Source organism: Ambystoma mexicanum, chromosome 11 (assembly GCF_040938575.1).
Source record: "Ambystoma mexicanum isolate Mex_15411 chromosome 11, UKY_AmexF1_1, whole genome shotgun sequence".
Taxonomy (NCBI): domain Eukaryota; kingdom Metazoa; phylum Chordata; class Amphibia; order Caudata; family Ambystomatidae; genus Ambystoma; species Ambystoma mexicanum.
The window spans coordinates 736,079,977-736,104,067 of NC_090934.1; the positions used below are offsets into that span (position 1 = coordinate 736,079,977).

The 24,091-nt window shown below is 49.2% G+C and overlaps 1 protein-coding gene across 1 annotated transcript in view; it reads right to left on the reverse strand.

Annotated features, from left to right (window-relative positions):
- The window catches only part of PARVA (parvin alpha), a 411,197-nt gene that overhangs the window by 209,032 nt on the left and 178,074 nt on the right, over positions 1 to 24,091 (reverse strand). The window contains exons 2-3 of the mRNA XM_069623635.1: positions 12,082 to 12,171; positions 11,921 to 11,991 (exon numbers count right to left, since the gene is read on the reverse strand). Of these exons, the coding sequence (XP_069479736.1) occupies positions 11,921 to 11,991; positions 12,082 to 12,171 (161 nt within the window). The remainder of the gene's footprint in view (positions 1 to 11,920; positions 11,992 to 12,081; positions 12,172 to 24,091) is intronic.

Sequence of the window (24,091 nt, forward strand, 5' to 3'; positions counted from 1 at the left end):
CAGTTGAGTTTCCCTCCCAGTTTTTCAAGTGTGGACATGCACCTTAGTGCACCACCGCTGGGAGAAAGTATGTGTTACTATAGGTCTTAATCATGAAAAAGAGGGAATCCTCATGCCACCCCAGGACAACCTTTTCCCGTGCCTCTGGTAGCTCCATTAACAATGCCCAGTCTCCCCACAATTACTTTACATGCCCATAACATAGGTCTTCATTTGTGGGATGCTGGGGGAATGGGATACATGCCAAATTCCGAATCCCCTGCCAAGTAGCCTCTTCATTCCTGCGACCCTGACATTGTGGTCAAAGTCACCTTCCCAGAACACCCAAGTCTCACAACAGGGGCCCTTTCGGGGTTCCAGTATAAGGCGGCAGAACAAGATGTACGGTTCATGCTGCTTATTGGTCTTTCCGATAAGCCAAGAATAGCCCCGGAAACAAACAAAGGTTTGTAACTTAAAAACATGTACAAGAAAATTCAGTAGGTTGATTATCCTACACATTCAGAATAACTTCAGGGTCAATGGTAGCATCTTGCTTAAAGAAAACCCGTTCCAACTCCAAGACAGCAATATTGGATTCTAGTGAAAGTTAATTAAAAAGGGTTAGCCAAAGTAAATGGGCAAGAAGAGAGAAAAGCTATAGAACTATCATTTAATGTAATTTAGAGAGCTCTTATAAACGCATTTATATCCTGCTCTTGATGGCACTTCCCTGTTTAGTTAATTTCTACAGTTACGACTGCCTTTCTCTTTACGCCATCATATTTTCATAATATCTTTTCTATAGTGCTGTGAAGCAGCAGCGCCTCGGATGGTGCCGCGGCAGCCGCGGCGTGAAGCCGGCCCACACGAGTCGGGAGGCGCTGCCGAGTCCGCGGCCAGTGAGGGGAAAGGAAAACCCGCGGAGGCTAGCCGCGCGACTAAAGCCGCTACGGGTGGACCCGGCGGGGCCGCGGAGGAAGCCGCTATGTGCAGCCGCGACGGGGCCGCTCGTCACTCACCTGTTCGCCCCAGTCCGGGGGGTGGGGAGCAGTGTTCACGACGGCGCCGGGACACGGGGGAGCAGCGCCCGGCTCGCTGGTCCCGTGCTGCTCATGATGCTGCTGGAGCTGCACGTTGCAGGGGGGGAGGGCCCAGCCTCAGGACGCGTCCCTACGCGTCGCGGCCACAACCGCATGGCCAACACCACCGCCCTCCACCAGCAGGGGAACGGGGCCTACACCACCGCCCTCCACCACCAGGGGATCGGGAAGAGCAACACACTGGGATGGCAACCCTTAAGAGAGGTGGGACCATGTCCCAGGAACCAATAAAAAGGGGGCTAACTCAAACCCTCAGGGATTGGTGGGGGCTTGATACCTCCGGCTGTGATAAAAGAGCGACCAGGATGACTAATGGGTGGTTCTCATTACACAGGACACGGGGAGGAGAGAGGAGAGCGAACCAGAGTGGTGGGCCTATCCGGACAGCGGCTCGAGATAGGACCAAGCCAGGCCCAACGCCGTTGTATTACAGGAGGACAAGATACCGGTGAAGATAACCGGGAGGACTTAACAGTTTTTCTTTCAGCATCTGCTGCCTTAAGCCAAAAATAAATATTATTTTAGCACTAGTGTGTCTCCGACTATAAATCCACCCTTCACACTGGCGACGAAGGTGGGATTTTAGACAGCGCGATGGAGTCATTGATAAAGACCTTGTCTGAGGGCCAACAACAATTGCAACAGATGCTACAACTGCAGTCCCAACAAGCAGCTGCGGATCGGCAAGCCTTTCAACAAGCCATACAGCTGCAAGGCTCTATATTGACCACCGCACAGGACAACCAGCATGAGGCCATGTCCCGTCTCACCGATGCAGTGGCCAGCACTAGAAACCAACCACTGGTGCCCTCGGCCCTCCTACAAAAGTATAAGGACGGAGAGGATCCCGCCTTCTTCTTTACGAGCTTTGAACGTATAGCCAGAAACGCACAGTGGCCTCCTGACCGGTGGGGTCAGTACGTCGCCCCCCTACTGTCCGGGGTGATGCAGGGCGCCTATCAGGCGGTAAACCCCAACGGCAACACGCCGTACGGGGAGATCAAGGCTGCCGTACTAGACCGCTTGGGCCTGGACGACGAGGCCTACCGGATCCGACTGAGGGAAACCAGGCTCAGGACCGGGGAGAATCCACGCCAGCTGTACTATAGGATAAAGGACCTAGCAGAGAAGTGGTTGTCGGCTCCAAACCCCGCTAACCAACCCCTAATCGATAAAGTCATTCTGGAACAATTCATCGAAGCCCTGCCCGGCCAGATGCAGAAATGGGTTAGGCAACACCATCAAACCACCCTGACCGAAGCCGTGGATATTGCATCGGCATACCAGAAGGCAGGCCACTTCCGACTACCAGCTACAGGGGTATCGGCCCGCACCGCCATCCCGATATCCGACCCCCATATGATTAGGGGTAACCGAGCCTTACCCATAAGATGGAGACCTCCCGATGAGAACAACAGGAGACCCGAAGACAAGAGACCAGGAAACGAGGAGAAGGCCCCAGCACCGACCTCTGGTTACAAGCAACCGCAGTGCTATGAGTGCAACGAGTGGGGCCACATAGCCCGGTTTTGTCCCAGGAGAAGAACAGTCGAACCCATGGACATCGGCTATCTGACCCCGATAGACGAGAACGGTGTCCCAGGACCATATGTGGTGGACGTTCGAGTCGACGGCCGACCATCACGTGCCCTTTTGGACAGCGGCAGCAGGCAGACCGCCATATCACCAACTGTGAGTAACGCTCCCTGCTTACCTAATGTAACCGTACCTATCCGATGCATTCATGGGGACACCAAATGTTATCCGATGAAGGATGTAGTAATTGACTTGAATGAAACCTCCTCTCCCTTGAGGGTTGCCGTCCTACCTTGTCTCCCAACCCCGGTGGTAATTGGGACCGACCTCCCCGGTTTCGGTCAGACATTAAGGGATGCCAGGGAGGGGCAGTCCCCGTCCAAATCCGATGTTACAGGAACCGACCCCGTCTCCCAGGAACCCCCACCCGGGCGAAAGAGGAGGACCCGGATGGCATGGTGTCAGGCCAGTTATATGACCCGGCCTATCGACTGGAAGCTAGAAGACAACGAAGACACCATAAGGGGGGAGACCCTAACTGACCCCACCCTACGAGTGGCCAGAGAAAGGGCCGCCCGGGAAGGGGAACCCAACATCGCCAGAGGCCCAGGGTTTCTACTGCGACAAGGTCTCCTATACCGAAGGTATAAGGGTGACGACGACGCCATGAAGGAACAACTGGTGCTACCAAAGAGCCATCGACTTATAGTGATACAATTGGCCCACAACCATCCCTGTGGAGGTCACATGGCCTCTCTTAAAACCCAACAAAACCTACTAAAGAGGTTTTACTGGCCCGGCATATATGGGGAGGTCGCCCAACACTGCAAGAACTGCCCCACCTGCCAATTGACTAGCGGGGTTCTACCCGCAAGGGCACCACTACAGAAAATGCCCCTCATTTCAATCCCATTCCAGAGGATCGGCATGGACATAGTGGGGCCCCTGGAACCAGCCAGCCGTGGTTATAGATACTTACTGGTCGTAGTCGACTACGCCACTCGATACCCCGAGGCCTTTCCCCTAAAGGGAACATCGGCCCGGTTGTTATGCGACCAGCTAATTCCATTCTTTGCCCGAGTAGGGATTCCCTCCGAGATAATCACCGACCAGGGGACCAATTTTATGTCGACCCTCTTAAAACAGGTATGTGGACAGTTCCAGATCAACCAGTTGAGAACCTCAGTATATCATCCCCAGACTGATGGGCTGGTAGAACGTTATAATCAAACAATCAAGAAGATGTTAAGAAGGGTGACGGGACCAGACGGAAAAAACTGGGATCGGGTGATTCCCCTAGTGTTAATGGTGTTAAGAGACACCCCCCAGTCGTCCACCGGTTTTTCTCCCTTCGAGCTCTTGTTTGGGAGACAACCTCGAACAATACTAGACCTGGTTAAAGAGGAATGGGAAACCACAGAAGAAGTGTCTTTAACCGAGTATACAGAGGAATTAAAGGAACACCTAACCGCACTTCGTACCCTGGCCCAAGATAACCTTGGACGTGCACAGACAACACAAGAAAGAAACTATAACAAGGGGAGCCGTATGAGAACCTTTAACCCAGGGGACCAGGTATTGGTACTCCTGCCCACTAGCACCAATAAACTGTTGGCTAGATGGAGAGGGCCGTACAAGGTCACGGAAGTACTAAGCCCAGTAACCTACCGGGTACACCAGCCTGATCGTACCACCCCTGAAAAGGTCTATCATATCAACCTTCTAAAAAAATGGAATGAGCCTCTTCTGGGCGCCTTTCTTTGCATAGAGGAAGCCAAACCGGACGAGATCCCGAACACCGTTCCTGATACCCTAGATTCAGTCAATTGGGGAGACACCCTTACCCTCGAAATGAAGACGGACATCAGGAACCGGTTGTCCCCTTATGCTGACGCCTTTTCCGCATTACCTGGAAGAACAGATGTGCTTGAGCATGTCATCAAAACAGATCCCGGACCACCTGTGAGGCTTAGACCCTACTGGATACCCGAAGCCAGGCGAACCATCATCAATTCCGAAGTGGACGAGATGCTAAGGATGGACATCATCGAGCCTTCGGTCAGCGTTTGGTCATCACCCATAGTGCTTGTCCCTAAGCCGGATGGCTCGGTTCGTTTCTGTATGGACTACAGACAATTGAACGCGGTGTCCCGATACGAAGCCTATCCGATGCCTCGGATGGACGAACTCCTGGAGGGCCTTGGAGCAGCCTGTTTCTTAAGCACTCTCGATTTAACCAAGGGCTATTGGCAAATACCCCTTCGCTCCCAGGACAGGGAGAAAACTGCCTTTTCCACCCCACGAGGCTTATATCAGTATAAAGTCCTACCCTTTGGTCTCCACGGGGCTCCCGCCACATTCCAGAGATTGATGGACATCATACTGAGACCACATACTGGATACGCCGCTGCCTACCTGGACGATATTGTGGTATACAGCCAATCCTGGGAATCGCATCTGAACCATCTGGAACAAGTAGTGGCTGGATTACAGAAGGCAGGCCTACATATCAACCCCAGGAAGACCACGATGGGAACCAACGAAACCAAATATCTGGGCCACATAGTGGGTGGGGGAGTGCTGAAACCGCAGTTGTCCAAAACACAGGCTATCCAAGATATACCGACTCCTACCAACAGGAAACAAATACGAGCTTTCCTGGGATTGATCGGGTATTACAGAAGATTTATCCCTGACTTCTCCTCGATAGCCGCTCCCTTAACGGACGCATTGAGACTCAAGGGGAATCCCAACCTGACCAACGACCCGAAGGCCTTGAACGCCATAGCACACCTAAAACAAAGGATCACGTCCAACCCGGTCCTCTGTTGCCCGGACTTCCAGAAACATTTCTTTTTACAAACGGACGCCTCAAACCAGGGCCTGGGAGCTGTGTTATCGCAGAAGAATGGGGAGGGCCTGCAACCGGTGTGCTTCATCAGTCGGAAATTGTTACCCCATGAAGCGGCTTACTCAACCATTGAGAAGGAGTGTTTGGCCATCAAGTGGGCTGTTGATTCGCTCCGGTACTATCTGTTGGGTCGCCGGTTCACTCTGTACACCGACCATGCACCCCTCCAGTGGCTGGCCCAACATAAGGACACGAACCAGAGGGTCCTCCGCTGGTTTCTCTCCCTTCAGCCATTTGATTTCGTCACATTGCACAGACCTGCCAGGTTTCAGCTGGTGGCTGACTATCTGTCTAGGTGTTCACCCTGGCCCGAACGGCCTGGGATTGGGGTGGGGATGTGTGAAGCAGCAGCGCCTTGGATGGTGCCGCGGCAGCCGCGGCGTGAAGCCGGCCCACATGAGTCGGGAGGCGCTGCCGAGTCCGCGGCCAGTGAGGGGAAAGGAAAACCCGCGGAGGCTAGCCGCGCGACTAAAGCCGCTACGGGTGGACCCGGCGGGGCCGTGGAGGAAGCCGCTATGTGCAGCCGCGGCGGGGCCGCTCGTCACTCACCTGTTCGCCCCAGTCCGGGGGGTGGGGAGCAGTGTTCACGACGGCGCCGGGACACGGGGGAGCAGCGCCCGGCTCGCTGGTCCCGTGCTGCTCATGACGCTGCTGGAGCTGCACGTTGCAGGGGGGGAGGGCCCAGCCTCAGGACGCGTCCCTACGCGTCGCGGCCACAACCGCATGGCCAACACCACCGCCCTCCACCAGCAGGGGAACGGGGCCTACACCACCGCCCTCCACCACCAGGGGATCGGGAAGAGCAACACACTGGGATGGCAACCCTTAAGAGAGGTGGGACCATGTCCCAGGAACCAATAAAAAGGGGGCTAACTCAAACCCTCAGGGATTGGTGGGGGCTTGATACCTCCGGCTGTGATAAAAGAGCGACCAGGATGACTAATGGGTGGTTCTCATTACACAGGACACGGGGAGGAGAGAGGAGAGCGAACCAGAGTGGTGGGCCTATCCGGACAGCGGCTCGAGATAGGACCAAGCCAGGCCCAACGCCGTTGTATTACAGGAGGACAAGATACCGGTGAAGATAACCGGGAGGACTTAACAGTTTTTCTTTCAGCATCTGCTGCCTTAAGCCAAAAATAAATATTATTTTAGCACTAGTCTGTCTCCGACTATAAATCCACCCTTCACACTGGCGACGAAGGTGGGATTTTAGACAGCGCGATGGAGTCATTGATAAAGACCTTGTCTGAGGGCCAACAACAATTGCAACAGATGCTACAACTGCAGTCCCAACAAGCAGCTGCGGATCGGCAAGCCTTTCAACAAGCCATACAGCTGCAAGGCTCTATATTGACCACCGCACAGGACAACCAGCATGAGGCCATGTCCCGTCTCACCGATGCAGTGGCCAGCACTAGAAACCAACCACTGGTGCCCTCGGCCCTCCTACAAAAGTATAAGGACGGAGAGGATCCCGCCTTCTTCTTTACGAGCTTTGAACGTATAGCCAGAAACGCACAGTGGCCTCCTGACCGGTGGGGTCAGTACGTCGCCCCCCTACTGTCCGGGGTGATGCAGGGCGCCTATCAGGCGGTAAACCCCAACGGCAACACGCCGTACGGGGAGATCAAGGCTGCCGTACTAGACCGCTTGGGCCTGGACGACGAGGCCTACCGGATCCGACTGAGGGAAACCAGGCTCAGGACCGGGGAGAATCCACGCCAGCTGTACTATAGGATAAAGGACCTAGCAGAGAAGTGGTTGTCGGCTCCAAACCCCGCTAACCAACCCCTAATCGATAAAGTCATTCTGGAACAATTCATCGAAGCCCTGCCCGGCCAGATGCAGAAATGGGTTAGGCAACACCATCAAACCACCCTGACCGAAGCCGTGGATATTGCATCGGCATACCAGAAGGCAGGCCACTTCCGACTACCAGCTACAGGGGTATCGGCCCGCACCGCCATCCCGATATCCGACCCCCATATGATTAGGGGTAACCGAGCCTTACCCATAAGATGGAGACCTCCCGATGAGAACAACAGGAGACCCGAAGACAAGAGACCAGGAAACGAGGAGAAGGCCCCAGCACCGACCTCTGGTTACAAGCAACCGCAGTGCTATGAGTGCAACGAGTGGGGCCACATAGCCCGGTTTTGTCCCAGGAGAAGAACAGTCGAACCCATGGACATCGGCTATCTGACCCCGATAGACGAGAACGGTGTCCCAGGACCATATGTGGTGGACGTTCGAGTCGACGGCCGACCATCACGTGCCCTTTTGGACAGCGGCAGCAGGCAGACCGCCATATCACCAACTGTGAGTAACGCTCCCTGCTTACCTAATGTAACCGTACCTATCCGATGCATTCATGGGGACACCAAATGTTATCCGATGAAGGATGTAGTAATTGACTTGAATGAAACCTCCTCTCCCTTGAGGGTTGCCGTCCTACCTTGTCTCCCAACCCCGGTGGTAATTGGGACCGACCTCCCCGGTTTCGGTCAGACATTAAGGGATGCCAGGGAGGGGCAGTCCCCGTCCAAATCCGATGTTACAGGAACCGACCCCGTCTCCCAGGAACCCCCACCCGGGCGAAAGAGGAGGACCCGGATGGCATGGTGTCAGGCCAGTTATATGACCCGGCCTATCGACTGGAAGCTAGAAGACAACGAAGACACCATAAGGGGGGAGACCCTAACTGACCCCACCCTACGAGTGGCCAGAGAAAGGGCCGCCCGGGAAGGGGAACCCAACATCGCCAGAGGCCCAGGGTTTCTACTGCGACAAGGTCTCCTATACCGAAGGTATAAGGGTGACGACGACGCCATGAAGGAACAACTGGTGCTACCAAAGAGCCATCGACTTATAGTGATACAATTGGCCCACAACCATCCCTGTGGAGGTCACATGGCCTCTCTTAAAACCCAACAAAACCTACTAAAGAGGTTTTACTGGCCCGGCATATATGGGGAGGTCGCCCAACACTGCAAGAACTGCCCCACCTGCCAATTGACTAGCGGGGTTCTACCCGCAAGGGCACCACTACAGAAAATGCCCCTCATTTCAATCCCATTCCAGAGGATCGGCATGGACATAGTGGGGCCCCTGGAACCAGCCAGCCGTGGTTATAGATACTTACTGGTCGTAGTCGACTACGCCACTCGATACCCCGAGGCCTTTCCCCTAAAGGGAACATCGGCCCGGTTGTTATGCGACCAGCTAATTCCATTCTTTGCCCGAGTAGGGATTCCCTCCGAGATAATCACCGACCAGGGGACCAATTTTATGTCGACCCTCTTAAAACAGGTATGTGGACAGTTCCAGATCAACCAGTTGAGAACCTCAGTATATCATCCCCAGACTGATGGGCTGGTAGAACGTTATAATCAAACAATCAAGAAGATGTTAAGAAGGGTGACGGGACCAGACGGAAAAAACTGGGATCGGGTGATTCCCCTAGTGTTAATGGTGTTAAGAGACACCCCCCAGTCGTCCACCGGTTTTTCTCCCTTCGAGCTCTTGTTTGGGAGACAACCTCGAACAATACTAGACCTGGTTAAAGAGGAATGGGAAACCACAGAAGAAGTGTCTTTAACCGAGTATACAGAGGAATTAAAGGAACACCTAACCGCACTTCGTACCCTGGCCCAAGATAACCTTGGACGTGCACAGACAACACAAGAAAGAAACTATAACAAGGGGAGCCGTATGAGAACCTTTAACCCAGGGGACCAGGTATTGGTACTCCTGCCCACTAGCACCAATAAACTGTTGGCTAGATGGAGAGGGCCGTACAAGGTCACGGAAGTACTAAGCCCAGTAACCTACCGGGTACACCAGCCTGATCGTACCACCCCTGAAAAGGTCTATCATATCAACCTTCTAAAAAAATGGAATGAGCCTCTTCTGGGCGCCTTTCTTTGCATAGAGGAAGCCAAACCGGACGAGATCCCGAACACCGTTCCTGATACCCTAGATTCAGTCAATTGGGGAGACACCCTTACCCTCGAAATGAAGACGGACATCAGGAACCGGTTGTCCCCTTATGCTGACGCCTTTTCCGCATTACCTGGAAGAACAGATGTGCTTGAGCATGTCATCAAAACAGATCCCGGACCACCTGTGAGGCTTAGACCCTACTGGATACCCGAAGCCAGGCGAACCATCATCAATTCCGAAGTGGACGAGATGCTAAGGATGGACATCATCGAGCCTTCGGTCAGCGTTTGGTCATCACCCATAGTGCTTGTCCCTAAGCCGGATGGCTCGGTTCGTTTCTGTATGGACTACAGACAATTGAACGCGGTGTCCCGATACGAAGCCTATCCGATGCCTCGGATGGACGAACTCCTGGAGGGCCTTGGAGCAGCCTGTTTCTTAAGCACTCTCGATTTAACCAAGGGCTATTGGCAAATACCCCTTCGCTCCCAGGACAGGGAGAAAACTGCCTTTTCCACCCCACGAGGCTTATATCAGTATAAAGTCCTACCCTTTGGTCTCCACGGGGCTCCCGCCACATTCCAGAGATTGATGGACATCATACTGAGACCACATACTGGATACGCCGCTGCCTACCTGGACGATATTGTGGTATACAGCCAATCCTGGGAATCGCATCTGAACCATCTGGAACAAGTAGTGGCTGGATTACAGAAGGCAGGCCTACATATCAACCCCAGGAAGACCACGATGGGAACCAACGAAACCAAATATCTGGGCCACATAGTGGGTGGGGGAGTGCTGAAACCGCAGTTGTCCAAAACACAGGCTATCCAAGATATACCGACTCCTACCAACAGGAAACAAATACGAGCTTTCCTGGGATTGATCGGGTATTACAGAAGATTTATCCCTGACTTCTCCTCGATAGCCGCTCCCTTAACGGACGCATTGAGACTCAAGGGGAATCCCAACCTGACCAACGACCCGAAGGCCTTGAACGCCATAGCACACCTAAAACAAAGGATCACGTCCAACCCGGTCCTCTGTTGCCCGGACTTCCAGAAACATTTCTTTTTACAAACGGACGCCTCAAACCAGGGCCTGGGAGCTGTGTTATCGCAGAAGAATGGGGAGGGCCTGCAACCGGTGTGCTTCATCAGTCGGAAATTGTTACCCCATGAAGCGGCTTACTCAACCATTGAGAAGGAGTGTTTGGCCATCAAGTGGGCTGTTGATTCGCTCCGGTACTATCTGTTGGGTCGCCGGTTCACTCTGTACACCGACCATGCACCCCTCCAGTGGCTGGCCCAACATAAGGACACGAACCAGAGGGTCCTCCGCTGGTTTCTCTCCCTTCAGCCATTTGATTTCGTCACATTGCACAGACCTGCCAGGTTTCAGCTGGTGGCTGACTATCTGTCTAGGTGTTCACCCTGGCCCGAACGGCCTGGGATTGGGGTGGGGATGTGTGAAGCAGCAGCGCCTTGGATGGTGCCGCGGCAGCCGCGGCGTGAAGCCGGCCCACACGAGTCGGGAGGCGCTGCCGAGTCCGCGGCCAGTGAGGGGAAAGGAAAACCCGCGGAGGCTAGCCGCGCGACTAAAGCCGCTACGGGTGGACCCGGCGGGGCCGTGGAGGAAGCCGCTATGTGCAGCCGCGGCGGGGCCGCTCGTCACTCACCTGTTCGCCCCAGTCCGGGGGGTGGGGAGCAGTGTTCACGACGGCGCCGGGACACGGGGGAGCAGCGCCCGGCTCGCTGGTCCCGTGCTGCTCATGACGCTGCTGGAGCTGCACGTTGCAGGGGGGGAGGGCCCAGCCTCAGGACGCGTCCCTACGCGTCGCGGCCACAACCGCATGGCCAACACCACCGCCCTCCACCAGCAGGGGAACGGGGCCTACACCACCGCCCTCCACCACCAGGGGATCGGGAAGAGCAACACACTGGGATGGCAACCCTCAAGAGAGGTGGGACCATGTCCCAGGAACCAATAAAAAGGGGGCTAACTCAAACCCTCAGGGATTGGTGGGGGCTTGATACCTCCGGCTGTGATAAAAGAGCGACCAGGATGACTAATGGGTGGTTCTCATTACACAGGACACGGGGAGGAGAGCGAACCAGAGTGGTGGGCCTATCCGGACAGCGGCTCGAGATAGGACCAAGCCAGGCCCAACGCCGTTGTATTACAGGAGGACAAGATACCGGTGAAGATAACCGGGAGGAGTTAACAGTTTTTCTTTCAGCATCTGCTGCCTTAAGCCAAAAATAAATATTATTTTAGCACTAGTCTGTCTCCGACTATAAATCCACCCTTCACAAGTGCCAAGATGCCTTTGGGAGAACGGTTGGGCGTTACAACCACGCCCATCCAATAAATACAAAGAGAACATAACACATGTCTGTCTTTCACAAAATGAATGTCTTTTTGGCACCTTCACCTGACTTACCTTCATAAGCTCCTGTAATTTGGGATCATTTCTTGAGTTGGGATCAACCATCGTTCTGACCTCATTTTCCTCTAGAGAGAAAACAAACAATGCATTAATAAGTTATTAATACATGTATGATTGCATTTTAGTCCATATGCTAATGTTGTCAAATTCCTCACCTAGCATGGTATCCTCGGGATCCAGTTCAAACGGAATGGGACTAAGTGGCAAATTGATGGCATTTATCCCTTCTTCTTGCAGTTCAGAAACTAGAAAATAAAAACCAAATATATTATGCTGGGGGTACCAGTCTTTCCAGTGATGTATCTCATGCAAAACACAATACTTCAAGGACACAGAAAGAAAATAAAAATGTATGTATTTGAGCCAACAGAAAATGCAATGTACTTATGTGTGCACTGCATAGACACTTAAGACAAGAAAATCAAATATCATCAAAGCATCAGTAATTATTCTAATTTCTTTAATGTTTTACCGATTTCCACCGGATTGTAAGACTTGCATGAATTCGTTTTTTGCCGAGTCTCATAATTCTGTTTCCCTTGAGAAGGCATCATGAAGGAAGCAAACAACAGATTTCGAGTTAAAAAAAACAACCAATTTTATTAACAAAAATGTCAGGATGGAAAAGGGCCTAACTTGCCCTATGATAAAATGGCATTTCCCTACCTAAATACTCTGAGTCAAAGAGTTCAATTTAGAAATCTGTCTGTGTCCTAACCCTATACTTGCCCTCACAACTATAACAATACAATGTTTAGGGATGTTAGCAACCAAAAAGAAAACAGTGTTTAACACAATGTTCTGACCTTCTTCCAGCTTTCAGCTCCCCTACCCTTTCAGTGTGTCAAATACCACAGCTATAGTCCAAATAAACAATTAATCTTAATCCATACAACACCTTTTTTTCGTTTTTTATATTGTTTGTCCCTGGTGTCAATGTGTTACAGGAATAATCCACTTTATGGTTTGGAGAAGCAATGAGATTAGAGGCATCCCTGAGGAGTTCGCTGTGCATCTAAAAACGCCCTTTCAGTTCAACAGGGTTTGCTATAGGCTTTGCCGGAAGTTGTACCTATAAATAACTACAGTAAAGGAATGTCTGTGGTTTCTGGAATTGCTATACAGTAGGGTATTTATTTTTCTGCCATTTCTCAAAAACGAAATGCTTAAGATAAAATATATGCCCTCCCACCTCAATCAATAATGGTCATGGGGGTGCCAGTGTGAAGAAGCGTCCTTCAAAACCCCTAATTCCGACACCATCTGACCGGCATACCTGCCCCCCTTCCCCTCCCAGGTCGTGTTATGAATATGCATATGTATAGAGCACCAGTCAATACTTTCCCAGAGTCCAAATGTTTAGCATATGTTCCTCTGTTGAAACATGTGCCCTTTCTATGTACTATTGCATTACTGGCCCACTCTCGTCCATACAATCAAAATAACTTAGTAAATGAACCTGTACAGTGTGTTAAGTACTGCATTTCTGGTCAAAATGTCTCCCAAACTTCAAAATAAATAAATAAATAAATAAAAAATACAAATATATTACTAAGGTAGTCAGACTAAGCCATTTGCATACACAGTGAATATTTAGATACCCCTCATAATATTCACACAAAAGTTTACTTATTTTTTTTAGATATTTCTGATTTCTCTGACAATACTTAAGGGGATTGGTCATCTGTTGAGCTGGGTTTTCATTGGGTGGTCTCTTTGCCATGTAGGATAAATGAGTCAACTCACTCAATTTCTGTGCCACAATTGAAGCATCTTCTTTACAAAGGTGCATTATTTTACACAGCCACCATTCTTATCCGTATTTGTTGAAATTTTGGTATCCCAGATCTTTAATTTGACAAAACCACATACTAGTAAGTCATTACCATTTATTATTAAGTGGGCTAGATGTTCTGTTCTCATAATGCAATTTGATCTGGTTGCAGGTGAACTGTTTTTTAAATAAATTGTCTTATTATTGTGATCTGGTTTCCCAACGAAACCTTTCACATTGTATACAATTCATACACAATTCTATAATTAATTTACAGCGAATAAGGGTATAAAGAACTAACATTTTACAATTGCAGTACAGTCACTATTGATTCATATCCAGAGGTCTCGTGATAAGGTAAGATCATAATGCTACCTTGGTATTGTGAATAGCAGATCAATTTAGCAAAGTTCCAAGTGCCTACAATACGATGATACATAACGTTCTCTGTGCAAAGAGAAGATTACACATGAGCAAAGAAGATGGGATCCAATTGCAAAGGCTCATCCTAAAACCACATAGTCAGTTCAAGTTGGGACTCCTCTCCAATTTGCAGATGCATAAGATCACTACTTGCGATACAACAAACAAGAGTAGCCCAGATGTAGATATAAATACCTGATCTCGCACGCTGTACGAACTGCTGTCTGGAGCTAAAACCCCCATCATGGAAGCCTACTTATAAAATGTTCCATTTGCGTTAAATTAAAATACATTCCTCTGCTATCATCTATCAATACGTTGAGTGCATCTAAACACCAAATTAGATGGCTAGATGAGGGTCACCCAGGCTCCTGAAAATGTATTGGAGAAAAGATGTGAGAATATGCGATGACTGTTTTCTGTGCATAAATCTGGCCCAGAATTGCTCTTGATACAGAGATTCTCTAGAATGTACGAAACAAATAAGGTGCATTATGCCTTCTCTCTTTTACAGCATAACATTCTATTACTATATGTTTCAATGTCTCTTTTCTATTGCTTTTGCAAATCCTACACGTCCTCTGAGATTTTTCAACAACTCCCTTAATAAGTTATTCAGCAAGTGTTCATAATTGTCGGGCTGATTTACTAAAAGTTACAAGGAGTAGGTATTACTTGCCTTTGATTTACAAATGTAGAGTGTGATTTGATTCACAGAAGCCGTTACCCTTTTTCATGGATAGGTCACTTATAAGCAGTTAGACTAACTTCTTTTGTTAATCAAATAGCACTTTCCAGGTGTGAATTTAGGGTGTGTCAGAAATACACCTGGTAACTTCTCTGTGAATGAGGCTCGCTCTATATCTTGCCTTTCTTTGGGGTTTCAATTTGATCAATCAGACAATAACTGAAGAATGATGTGATAGGAATGAGACATCTAGATCAGCTACAATTCAATCATTTTTTCGGACAAAAGAAAAACAAGATTCTCCCTAGATGAGCAGTGCAGTCCGAAACAGTAGTCGACAACAGGAGGCCATCCCTTGACCTACCCTTTCACACAGGTATTTGGTAGTTACACACAATAATATTTACTTTGCTTTGTTATGTTATGAACAATTTCGATGGAACTTAAATTAAGCATAATATGAACCACAATTCTTGAGTTTGAAGGGACTTCTATTTTATATGATTTTGAATATTAATTGTAATTATTCTGAATTAAAAACCATGACAAAGTCCCTTTCTTAAACTGTCAGTTGGATGAGAGGGTAGCCAAGGGAGTCAGGTGCTGCTACACTCTATCTGATGCTGGGACTAGGAATAGTGTGGGATCGCCAAGCTACACCCAGCATGGCAGAGGGCCATCACACGTGTTACACAAACCCTACGTCCCCTTTTTATACAGATGCTGAACATCTGGTAATGACTGGGCCTAGAGCCCCACAAGCCTTGTAAATCCTCTGAAAACGTTTACAGAAAAAGGCCCTTAGCGGGAGAATGTGATTCATGCCGTATTGACATACTGTTTGTGCCCACCAGACAGTGGACATCGAAGAGCTCAGGAGAGTGAGCCCCACAAGTGAAGGCTTTGGAGCACCCAGACAGGGGCCACACACCTACGTGCATCTACACAAGCCACTTCAGTCACCTCAACAGCAGCAGCAGAGGGTGGGTCTGGAGCAGAGTGGGCATGTGTGTGTGATGTTTTGCTATGTGCCGATACTAAGCATTATTATCTATGCTCAGCCTTGCTGTTTTGAAGTGCTACACGGAATTAGGTTTGGTATGATACACTGTGTTATACTACGCCAGGTCATGTTTTAAGCTGTACAAACATGCTTGTAATGTCTTGCTCTGACAGGATCAAAGTGTTCCTTTCCCAAAGCAGAACTGTACCTTAAATAGAATCTACAGGAGTGCTACTGTATGTACTGAATCATTCCTTTTGGGGGATGTCGGGAGAATACGACGTCTGTTTCCTTTTATACTAGCTGATTAGGTCATGTTATATTATATTGAGATTTCATTAAAATGTTTTTCTTTAAAATGTCTAATTTTCAAACGCTTTTGAAGCAGCCATAAAAGACGCCAGGTGGCAAAACCCCTAAACATTCACACACAAAAAATGAAGGGAGACCTGTAAAGCTAATCTGTTAACTAGACCTTATGCACCTCTTTTGACCTAACATTTGCATGATGCCCTCTATTAACAAGCCACAGTAACTGCATCCCAGGGTGAGAAGGCTAGTCAAAGGCTGAATTATGTAACTTAACTCCCATAAAAGCTGTGCCTAACAGGATTCCTGCCTCACACACTAATATAACCATTACCTTATAGACCCTAGGAGGACACGCAAACCTCCGGCGAGGCTTGACTGGGTTTCTGCATCCCAAAGAAGCCATAGTCAAAATCCCACCTTCAGATAAATGTGTCCATATTTCCTTTCAGATTTCCCACATATAAAGAACTGAACCATTTGTGGTTAAGGAGAGTAAGTAGAGGGGCTTTGCATGCTGTGTTTTCTTAGGCATGGTTTTCTACGTGCCTTGGTGCACCATTACACTGTGGAAGGCTCAAAGTCTAACCATAAGCACTTTGCACACAAGCCTAGGGTTTTGGTAACCATGACATAAATTAGGAAACCAGAAAATGTGAGGTTTTTTGCTCACTTTTCAGGGAGCATTTGCAAACTTGGCAAATATGGATTTCTAGCATACAACCCCTCCCAAATCTTGTTGGGGGCCTAGGGAAGTACGCTAAAAAGGCTTTGCACATATGTGTTTTATTGGGCATGGCTTCAACATGTCTTGCCACACCATGCAGCAAGTAATTTCCAAACATATGCCCCCCACCCCAACCTCTCTTGGAAAGGGAACACCTCCTCTTGAGCCATCTGTCCTCTTGCCAGTGTTCACCATAGAATACTGGTACGTTCTACGATAAATTCCATTCAATTGTACACATAGATCCTCTACATTCCCATGCCTTCCAGCCATCTGATCTATCCCTCACCCTCATTCCAACCATCTAACCAACTTTGCTTCTCCCTACCACTACTGAATGTTCCATCATACGCCTCCTTTGCCTCTCTGACCGGCAAAGCGACTAAAAGCCATAAACTATGGCAGGAGGGGATATACAAATAAAAGATAACATGTCAAATACAAGATAACAGACAAAAATAACATAACATGTCTTTTTCCAGATGGCAAACAGGGATCTGAAGGGCTCGGTCCATGCACCTTGGCAATCCTGTGCCCCCAAACATGAGACACCTGACATACTTAAATATAATACTGCCAACATATCTCAGAACTCATACAGATCTCCAGATGCAACCATTTAGGGGTGACCCCACCCGGGGCAACTGATCAGGAGGCTATGTGTCCCAGGAAAGAGAATGGGTTATGGTGGGCGTTTGCAGATGGTGGGTATTTGGAGGTGACTGGTGGCAGGAGTTTTAAAAAGAGTAAATAAGGAGCAGGAATGAGGGCAAAGGGAGGTCATTGTGGGAAAAGCAGAGAAGGAGGTAGACATAGTTGAGAGGAAGTGGAGCAAAGTTATGGAAGAGCTGGTGGGGATAGGATAAAGGAGGATGCAAAGAGAAAAGAGTAACGAGAGGGTGTAAGAGAATGTGACGTGGTAGAGATAATTAAAGAGGAACAACAAAGTGAAAGTTAGGGGAGAGCTATGGAGGAGGGGGAAGAGATGGGTGAGGCATGCATGCACTCCAAGCTGTGACGAATCGAGAGATCAGTCACTTTCTCTGAGGGGGAAGCCCCTTCCTGTGAGGCTTGCGAGGTGAACTCGCTATGCAATATTCCCCCTCTGGGGGATAAGGACTCCCTTTTCAATAAGGAACTCTCTTTGTATTATCCAAAAAACACCCAATACAGTAATATCAAGTGACAGACACCAAGACTCCTCCTACATGCTATTGCAATGTAATTACTGAAGACAGAAATCTGAATGGTACTGTGAAAAGAAAGATGCAGGAGTGTGAGGAATCTGACCATCCGCACAGGGAGTGTGCACTCGGCTGGGCTGTTTTGATAAATGTGTGGGGCTAATCCGCATACATTTACCAATGTTCACAGCAAAACAAACACATAAGTGTACTCCGGGGACCACAGCCTACCGGTGCAGTCCTCCCGTCATATTCAGCTGGAATGAGACAGCCAGAGGTACATCAAAGCATCTCAAGAAGGGGGAAGACAACACCTTCCTCTGGCCATGGCTAGCCTAACTAAAATATCAAAGGCTCCATGGATCTGCCCTGCCTATTAGGTTCTGTATGGTGGCAGCGCATAGTGATGAGAGTTAACAGAACTAACAAAGGGCAGGAAACCCAAACACCTTTTTTACATGCAATGTGTCAGCTTGAAGCTAGTTCCTACCCCTCTGTATGAAGAGCAGTGAATGCCATGTCTGGGACAACTTTTTAAAGCAGGCAACCCCTACAGGGTGACCCCCTTTCAGAGGGAAGAAGTATGTGATTCGATGAAGACAGAAATTCTGTTCTCACCACAGACTTCAATGGAGACCTGCGCTTTGATCAGGAGTCACAGAGAGCTCAATTAACCAGAGAGACTTTTTGATCCACAACAGACAGGAAGATGGTTGGGACTTCGTAATACATGTTGTCACCCTTTACCCTTCTTGTTGCAAAGCACTCTGGTTATGACATTACACATAGCAGAAGATTGTTGGTGGGGACCTGGGATTGGTGCATTAAGGTGGGCTTATCCTGCACCAATCACTGGGGCCCATTTGGCTTTAAAAGAGGGCTGAGCACCTCACTTAGCAGATCATCCGACGACTTCAAAAAGAGTAATAAGTAAGACTAATCTGGGCCTTGGCTGAAGGTACAGTCTGCCTTACAGCTTCCACCAGTGAAGGAGGGCCAGGATTTCCAAGAGGGAAGCAAGATCCCTCCCCTAAACATCTCCCAGGGAACAGAGGGAGATACCGGACTCAGAGGACCCATCCAGCAGCACCAGAACCGGTAGCCAGTAAGCACAAAGCATGCCCTGCTAGGTTCTGCCAGCAAGCTTCCTAGGCGGGAAGTGCCAGAGAGTCTCTGAACAAAGGACAAGGCCGTTGCCTGCAAACACTCTCCTCAGCTTTGGGCCGTTCTCCTTAAAGGACGACATGAGCCGTGCGAAGAAGCTAGAAGTGCCACAACAAGCATCAACCACTGTCCATCTTTTAACAACATTTTTGAGACAGTCGAGCCCTAGAACCAAGACTGGCTGCAGCACTAACTGTTGTCACTAAAACCATCTGAGACGCCTCGACCAGCATTCCAGATCTGCCAACCAGCACAGAGACAATTAGTCTTGACCCCGAGCTGCCGTGTAGGCCTATCTGCAGCCGTCCATCCAGCCTCGCTTGCCGAACTGCCTGCCACCTGATACCAGCAGCAGTCTCCCGTCTTGAACTCTGTCGCTGGAGCTGCAAAGCGTCCTGGAACTGACTCAACGCTGACGAACACCTAGATCATCTCACGCACCAGGTACATTGTGGTTCTGTCCCCCTGGTCCTTCTCATAAGGCCCCTGGTGACATTTACAACCCCCTGCTCCCTTAGTCCTGAAACCAAATAACCTTGAACAGTTAAGACTGATTGCTTTACCAACTACCCTCCTGTCAATATCCAGAGTGCATCCCTTTTGTTTGTGAAACTGTATGTGCTCCGTGTTCCTTTTACAGGGACTGTAATTGTGTAGTGTGCTAGTGTGTAGTGTGCTAGAACTGTCTGTTGTATAATAATAAAGTAGATATGTGTATACAATCTTGACTGGACAGCCCCTTTTAACATTGACTAATAATTGTGTTTTCACTGTGTTGCAACTAACCAACAATCCACAACCTTGCGGAGATAAGTTTGCCACTCTGTCCATGTTACCAAAATTGGACAAGGAGGTTTATAATGTATCTGTGTTTCCAAGGTGTGGGGCTGATTGATGCTTTAGAAACTGATATTCATCCCTGGACAACTGGGGCCCCAGAAGTTGATTCGTCAGAATGAGTAATGAAGAATGACTGTCAATCACTGATGAAGAAACCATACAGAGTTATAAAGAACACAAGTCCAACACAAAGGAAGAACTACGGTGAGGGGATGGTAAGGCCTCAGTGTTGCATGATAAAAGTGGGAGGATCCAGAGAAACAGGAAGAGAAACCCAGGTGAATAAAACAGGCTGGCTGAGGGAAGCCGATGACTCGGGGAGAAAACTGGTTTGCAAGGTGGCAAACCAAATGAGACAAGCAGTGTCCGAGGAGCACTATGGAGCGAGCAACCGACAGAACAAGGGTCCAGAGGCTGGTATTCCCAGAAGGGACTTTCGACCAGGGCTGGCATAGAGCCCCAACTTCGATGTGCCGTTGATAGAGCACGCCACTATCAGACCATGACCGGTCGACCAGACTGAAGTGTATCCCAGGAGGGAAACAAGTACGAGAGGTGGTGGCCAACAGGGAGAAAGAAAGAAAGAAGAACCTTGACTGCGCCAGTACCACGTTGAGAGACCAGAGCCGGTCTCCAGAGAAATTGGAAGAAAGCAGAAAAGTCATCCTGAAGAACAGTGAAACTGAAGCAAGGAAGAATGCAGAACCGGCAACGCACCTCATTACATTCCAGGTAAAGGGGAGAGTGGAAGACCTGGTAATATGGGCGTGAGTAATATCTATGAATGTTGTGAAACCCAGCATAAAGGAATGGGGTAACCATGCTCGTCCCAATGAATGGGAAACGTATAAGCAGCATGCCCCCTGGCGGCCTTTTCCCAGGCGACTATCACTGGACACCCAACAATGAGGGTTTACATTAATTTACTGAATCCATAGTGAAAAGGGGACCAGCAGACATGGGGTCCTTAGGAAGAAGCAGACAAGAATCAGCTGACTTTGGTGAATAGTTGATCGCCACACACACACACACACACACAAACCCCACCAAAGCTGCCCAACCACATGTGCCATGACCAATGACTAAGATCTTCGCCATACTCAAAAAGCCAATGAATGATCAAACACCTGACAAAGAGACAAGAATATTTGGGAACTTTTTATTACTCAATGACAGTGAAAAGATCTGGGAGAATCCTACGGAGACTTCTTTCCTTGAGAATTTTTGTACCCAATGTCAGGAATAGTTGGCCACATTTGTTGTTCTTTTGCTTTTGAGTTACCTTGACCCACCCCTGTCCATTCCCCAAAACATCCTTGATAAACTTCATGTCGAGTGCTGTGCTCTTTGTGGATTTTAATGCCCGCTCCATAGCAAGAAACAGACACTGCATCTTTCGACCTTCTATCCTCCGACAAGCCCAACCTCATCCTTATCACTGAAACCTGGCTCTCCAACGACTTTGCCCCGGTTGCACATGAAGCCTTCCCAGCCGGCTACTCGCTCATCACCCATAATAGACCCTCCAGAGGAGACAGAGAGGCAGTCCTCTTCAATCCTCCTTTCTCAGCCTCACTCGAATCTCAGACACGCATTACCTCCTGCGAATCCCTTCTAGTTAAACTCTCGCTACCACTGACTTTCTCCCACAGCTTCCTACTCATCTACAGACCGCCTGGTTACAACAGATATTTCGCCAACAACCACTGTGATTCAATAGCTACTATTAAAGTAAGTCACCCATCTCTCACACTCCTAGGAGACTTCACTATCTGGTTCGATATTCCCAAAAACCTCATGACTCGTCCACTGGTTGACAGTCTTGATGCGCTTAACCTCTTCCATCATACGACTAGTCCAGCCCACTCAGGGGGCACACACTTGATGCCATTTTCAGCTCCCATAACATGGGATTATATATCCCGTCCCAAACCACTCATCTGTACCGACCATTATGTCCGCTTCTCTATCCACAACCCTGCCCCACCTCCTACAGCTTCCCCGGCACCCTCCCTCCATGATCTCAAATGCTGGAACAACATCAAGATCCTTCCAGACCTAGCTGAAGCCCTACTATTTTGTCCCCCTGCAACACCCCCAATAGAGCCTTAATCATCGGCTCCTTCGACTCTTGGCTTAATGACTCTCTAATTCCTCTCACCCCCTCGTTCCACGCTTCCTCATGCAATGGACCATCCCCCAAATGGTTCACGCACCTCCTGAAGAACGCCAAAAAACAAAACAACTCTCTTGAACGCAAATGGCGAGCATCTAAAACCGATCTCAGCAGATCCATGTTCGCCCTGCACCACCATAACTACAAAGCTGAAATTCGAAAGGCCAAAAAAGCCTATTACAATAGACAAATTCTCAACTGTGGCAACTGCAGCAAAGAACTCCACATGATCATATCAGAATTCATCAAACCCACTTGCACCTCTACCCAATCCACCCCATCTCAATCACTCTGTGACTCCTCCCTACACTTCTACACCATCGCTCTCAACAGGACGACATCCCTTAACACCAAACTGTCCTTCCTCTCTCCCCTCCCACCACCGTCCTCCCCTGATCCCATTTTCCCAAAGCCCAATTCCCCTACATTTGACTCCTTCAAACCCCTCTCCAGAAACAACTTGTTTGACCTACTATCTGCCAGCAAACCGCCTGGGTCGCCCCTAGACCCCTGCCCCGTTTCTGTCCTTAAAGAAATATTCTCGTCCACCTGCGCAGGAAAACATTCATGAGCCATACTTAATGACTCCCTCACTTCTGGCATCTTCTCTGATGCCTTCAAAATGGAGCATGTCCTTAAAAAGGCATCTCTCAACCCGATTGACCCCAGAAACTACAGACCAATATCCAACACCAGATTTCTTGCACAACTCATCAACTGATCAGCATACTTCCAGCTCAGCGCCTTTGTAGAATTCAACAGTCTCCTCGACCCCGCACAATCAGGCTTCAGACCGTGACATGGAACTGAAACCACTCTGACCTCTATCTGGGATTATATCAAGGTCACTGCAGACTCCGAAGGATGCGCTGCACTAATTGTCCTCAATCTCTCTGCAGCCTTTGACACGGTTAACCACTCAATCCCCCTTGACCACTTCCACTCCCTAGGAATCCATGGCACTGCTTGCAAGTGGATCACCTCCTTCCTCAGCAACAAGAAACATATAATCCTCCTATCCCCTTTTCTATCGGCTGCTCGTTCGGTGAACACTGGAGTACCACAAGGCGCATGTATATCTGCTCTCCTGTTCAACCGTTATATGACCAGCCTTCCTGGAATCATCCGCAAGCACAACATCTCATGCTACAACTACGCTGACGATACCCAAATCCTCCTACGAATTCCCAAATCAGGCACCAACCCCCACCCCGATCTTGAAGCTTGTCTTTGCTATATTGATGGATGGATGACAACAAAGCACCTCCTCTTGAACACTGCCAAAACAGAAATCATGGTGTGCGGCAATACTATCCTTCTACCTCATCTGCTCCCATGGCCCCGACCCTCGGCCCACCTCCGCCCCCCTCTGACACAGTAAAAAAGGTAGGCCTCACCATGGACTTAGGCCTAACCCTCTCCCGTCAGACCAGTGTGTCAAAATGCAGTCACTACCACCCCAAACTTCTCAGACGCATCTTTCCCTACCTCTCCTTCCCGAATAGACTTTCCGCAGTTATGTTTATTGTGATGTCGAGACTGGACTATGCTAACTCCCTATACCTACGATCCCCGGCATACCAACTCAACAAACTCCAAAGAGCCCAAAACGCAGCCGCAAAACTGCTCCTTGCCCTCAGTCCTAGAGACCACATCTCACCAGCTCTCTGAACCCTCCACTGGCTCCCTGTTGGACAACGGGCCACCTTCACCACCTTCAAGACCTTATGCATCACTCACCGAGCAGTGCACAAAACCGGCCTGTTATATTTACAAGAAAAGATAAAACCATACCTCCTTTCTGGCACGCTAAGATCAAGTACTGCCCATCATCTAGTAATTTCAACTTCTAACTCGGTCTGGATCAAAGGGTCCAC